This window comes from Echinococcus granulosus (genome assembly GCF_000524195.1).
Source record: "Echinococcus granulosus chromosome Unknown EG_S00039, whole genome shotgun sequence".
Lineage (NCBI taxonomy): Eukaryota > Metazoa > Platyhelminthes > Cestoda > Cyclophyllidea > Taeniidae > Echinococcus > Echinococcus granulosus.
This window is the reverse complement of record NW_020170419.1, coordinates 402906-407486: the sequence shown is the minus strand read 5'-3', so window position 1 is coordinate 407486 and position 4581 is coordinate 402906. Positions and strand designations below refer to the sequence as shown.

General features: G+C 41.5%; 1 protein-coding gene across 1 annotated transcript in view; it reads right to left on the bottom strand. All coding sequences in view use genetic code 11, as the record gives it.

Annotated features, from left to right (window-relative positions):
- Positions 1–376: 376 nt before the first annotated feature.
- Positions 377–4581, bottom strand: part of EGR_05384 (hypothetical protein) — a gene marked incomplete at both ends in the record, with an annotated part of 7694 nt that continues 3489 nt past the window's right edge. The window contains 4 exons of the mRNA XM_024494633.1: positions 377–478; positions 515–668; positions 2028–2232; positions 3093–3357. Coding sequence (XP_024350960.1) covers positions 377–478; positions 515–668; positions 2028–2232; positions 3093–3357 — 726 coding nt within the window. The remainder of the gene's footprint in view (positions 479–514; positions 669–2027; positions 2233–3092; positions 3358–4581) is intronic.

Genomic DNA, 4581 nt, shown 5'->3' with positions numbered 1-4581 from the left:
TAATGCCACTTAGTCTGAACATTGACGTCTCGTAGTGCATTCAACACCTCTTCAGCTTGTTTTAGTTCACCTCACGTCTGCTCACGTTGCAGGATGCTATTCAGTTTAATATTGGAGAGCCTGTTGGAGTTATCGAGGAGGTAAGGCAGCTGCATCCACGCACAATAGGCTTCACCAATATTGAGGTTATGGCGACTTGGATAATGCAATCGCCATGGTGTGATTGCATAAAGCCTTTGGGTAAAAACCCCCCTTATTCAATGCACAAGGACATAAAAACATGACAACAGGTCAAGAAATGCAACTGAATGTTACCTAGCAAAATACGAGGTATAGGTTAATCCCACTTTCAAAATAAGCGGTCTTCATATATTCCCTATAACTTATCAGATAATGCAACATCAGAAACAGTTGTATTATTGTCTTTATTTAGGTCCGCATTATCATTTGCACCAACTAGAGCCTCTTCAGCCAAAACCTGGCTTTATTAAAAGCGACAATGCGTTAAATATACAGAGAGGACAATGCACAAGTATATATCATGCTTTACATCAGCTAATATTACAGAAAGTGGCAAATCAAACAACCATCGTGCATTTGAAAATAATCGCATTAGAAATTCTTTTGCCATATCACAAATGAGTGCAAACAGTTGTTGAATTTTTGTCCTTGAAAAAACATTAGTTATTCCTTTGAGCCACAGTTCAGGTATAGCGTTATTGTGCGCTTTGATGATTTTGCATTAGCCATGTGGGCTGGCCTCTGGGCCATGTCAGCAGCGCTGAGCCTTACCATCTGCAGAATACATGCATCCTTCCCGAGCAGCATGTTTTAATCATCTTTGGGGGAGTCTCGGAAAGATGCAATGGCAGAAGCAAAAGCTAACCCTATCTGTAGGAATAAACCCTAGCTGGACAGAAGCCGTTCATATGCTAAGATAGGAGAATCCGTGACGACCCCCAGTGGTAGGTCAAAGAATGGCGTCTACTTATGGGAACTAGCCTATTTTTATGCTCTGCAGAGAGAAGATGTAACAGCTGAGGCGAGGCTGGCCCTGAAATATCGGGAAAAGACAAATTTTGGAGTTTTACCGCACTTTTGCATAGACATCCTTGATGTGAACGAGTGATAACTGCCTTACTGGCTGGATAGAACCCAGATAGAAATGACTAGGCAGCTCTAAAGAGGGAACGGTGGTGAAGAGAAAGGGAAGCGAAGCCCCATTTCCACTGAACTGTGTCCATTCCTACACTGTGTCATTCGACTCTGCTCTGGGTGAGTGTTTTCAAGTCTAGCTATGGACACATGTGATGAGCAGCATATTCACCCATTCCAAACGGCAGTTGCCATACAGAAGGAAACTGCAGATCCAGTTGAACTGCCAGGAGGAATCAGCGAGGTTCCGGTATACTGTCTGCCCACTTTCTCGGAAGCTTGATAATGACAGCTTTAAGATGACTGACGCTGGAGGTCGAGGAAGAGGAGCGACGGGCACTACGTTCAGAAGAGAAGAGAGGCTACCTAATACTTCGGCTGTTTGTTTACACCTCGGTTTTGATGGAGAACAACCTTGTGTATTGGCCATTGCATCTTTGCCGTGTAGGATGGCCTCCGGTTAATGGCAATAGCCCTAGCCAGAGTATTATGCCTTCTCTCGAATCCAGGGAAGTCCCCAGGCGCTATAGTCCATGTGAATGCAAAATTCCAAAAGCTTAAACAAATGAATAATAACTATTCTCATCACCAAATCATTAAAAATCAAATTAAAAACTTTAAAACATCATACTTAAATTTGTGGAAGTAAATGAACTAAATTTACCGTATGAAATTTGAGTCGATTTTGCATGTCACCATTAGCAACTTATCTACATCACAATGTACCTCTTTTACGATTTACTTCTCGCACATATTTTACTGAATTCGCGTTTTAGAGTCATTGTGCGTTTATATGATTCACACCTTAAATTCTTCATTCATCTTGAGGTAAGGGATTAATTCAGCATTGATTCCCGAGTAATACTACCAACAAAAATACCAGGATCTGATCGTTTGCAGCTCTAGATGATGAAAGCGGTTTGCTCATAAATACGCAACTTTTCATACCAGAGTAAAATGGAGGAACAGTTGAGAAATCAATGCTTATAGGGCATGAAATTGGAAATGTTGGAATTGAATGTATTTTTACACACGAGAAGAATACATTGCACGAGATGTTGGGTTGTGGACGGCTGTCTAGACAATAACAATTTTACCATGAGCTGCGCGCAGTGGTCCTACTTACAAGCATATTTTTTAAAGATACAATTAATATAGTGTCAATTAGAGCAGATTAAGGGGATTGGGACACACTGCATTTATTACGCTTCTGTACAAAAGTATATCGCCCAATGGTTGTACACTAATGTAGTAAGCAATTTGTTGGCATAAATGGCAATTTTTCAACAAACTATTTCTTGATTACTTCAGCTGGGATATTGACGACCTCCGTGGCAGCATGAATAAACACCGAATCTCGACACGGAGGGAAACTGGAGGCAACGGAGGTAGCACGTGGACAGGCGGCTGCACTAACGATGGAGACAGTGATCAGAGCGGTTCGTATGATGATGAAGAAGACGGAGCTAGGGGCCAGAACAAAGTGAGAGGTGGTGAAATCATATAATGTGAACCTCATAATCAACCCAGTAGAGGTGTTAGCAACAGTAGTGGGAGTGAGTACACGCGTGGTGGAAATGCAGGTCATGGTGGAGCAAATAAATGTAGTGCTGGTGCAACAGCAAAATAACGAAATTAATTTGCTGATTAAATATCAAAGCCTATCACAAGTGGAGCAAGAAAGCAATGCACAAATATAGTAGATCGCGACACATTTGAGTTAATGCCTTGATCTCAATCATCCTAACATTTCCTAAGGTTGAGCAATTAGTGTGCACACGGGAATCGTTGTCTTCACAGTGTGTCTGCTAGTCATCACCGAATTTGCCTTCTTTATCTTTATGTTGTATGAGAAATACCTCAAGTTTTGGTGTGTTTTAGGGTAAAAGCTGTCATTATTTTCCTGTTTTTTCATGCAACGCAGACTCTGCTCTTACTTGCGAGGTCAAATGCTTGAGGACAGTGAATCAGTTCACAACCTGATTGCACTGGACAACAGAAGACGATATCAGAAGTACAAATAACTCGGCTTTGTTTCAATGCCACGGGGCTTGCATCAAATGCAAAGAGTAGGATGAGGGAGCAGATGACGAAGCCCCTTTGTAGAGCAGCAATGTTAAGGAAGTCAGTGGCGGTAACAGCATTGCTCACTAGTTGAAAATGAGACATTAGTACCAAAAAGATAAAATATGAACAGATTTTCTTGCTTTGATGTGAGAACCAATAATTCAACCTCCTATTGATGAAGCTGCACGATGCATAGCAGGCAGCTAGTCAGATAGCGCTGTGAGGTACATACAAGCATGTGGTTATATCGGCGAGTGCGGCTTGGAAGTAAGGGATGATGCGATGTCATAGAGCTTGCATATTGACACCAGTGGTGGTGGAGGCAGCATGATTGCTGAGCACACAGGGGGTAAGCGAACCTCAGCAGAAATCTGGTGGCAGTGAACTTGAAACTGGATGTGATCTACTAAAAACTGGTGGCCATGAACGAAAACCCTGATTCGTGATTTCGTGGAGTTAAGCTTTGTTCTCTTTTTCCTTGTCAATTTGTTATCACCTCAGTGCTGCTCGGCCCCATTTATCCAGATTTTATCTAGCTAGCCATAAAGCAGGAGTCATCGCAAGTTCACATTATTAGGTCATCGCAAGTTCAATTTTTGATATTTTTACACAGATACGGTAGACGACTCTGCAATGACAGTGTTCTTGGTTGACTTAGGGTTGATGCTGTTTCACTTATTAACAGCTTTCATCCAGATCAGAGATCTAGGGCAGTTGCCAAAGTTAGACGTCACTTTCAGGCAGCCCATTTGTAGCATATGCACTTCTTCCATCCCGCTAAATTTTATCACCCAGCGGTATAAATCGGAATAGCTGCCCTTTAAGATCGAGTTTGCTATTCGCTGCCACTAGTATAGTGCCACTAGACTTGCAGCAGTGCTTGAAGCTACTGGCATGGTGCAAAGGTTCACTCCAACCGACTAGGGTAAAATGATTAAGAATTTACCTGACCCCTTTGCTAAAACCAACAGTTAAACAACCAACGTATGTCGCAAAACAAAACATGCAATCGGTTCTGAAGGAAATCAAAAATTATTCTTTGTCTTGAATACTAACGTAGACCTTGGATGTATATTGGGGGTTAAATGAGAACATGAATACAAAGTTTTATATAATAAGTGGATTGTAAGTCTTGACCACATGACTGACGTGACTATTGCCACACAGCAGACCATTTTCTAAAGCAAGCAAAAGCTTGTTGCTAAAACACTGTCTTTGCATTAAAATAATGACATAAGAAGAATCGAAAAGAGCCTATTTGTAAAAGCTTGAAGGAATCTAAGGAATGATGAGAAGAAGGAGAAAGGAACGCGAGAAATATCGCTTTCCTTTACTTAACTTTCACTTATTTCAAGAAGT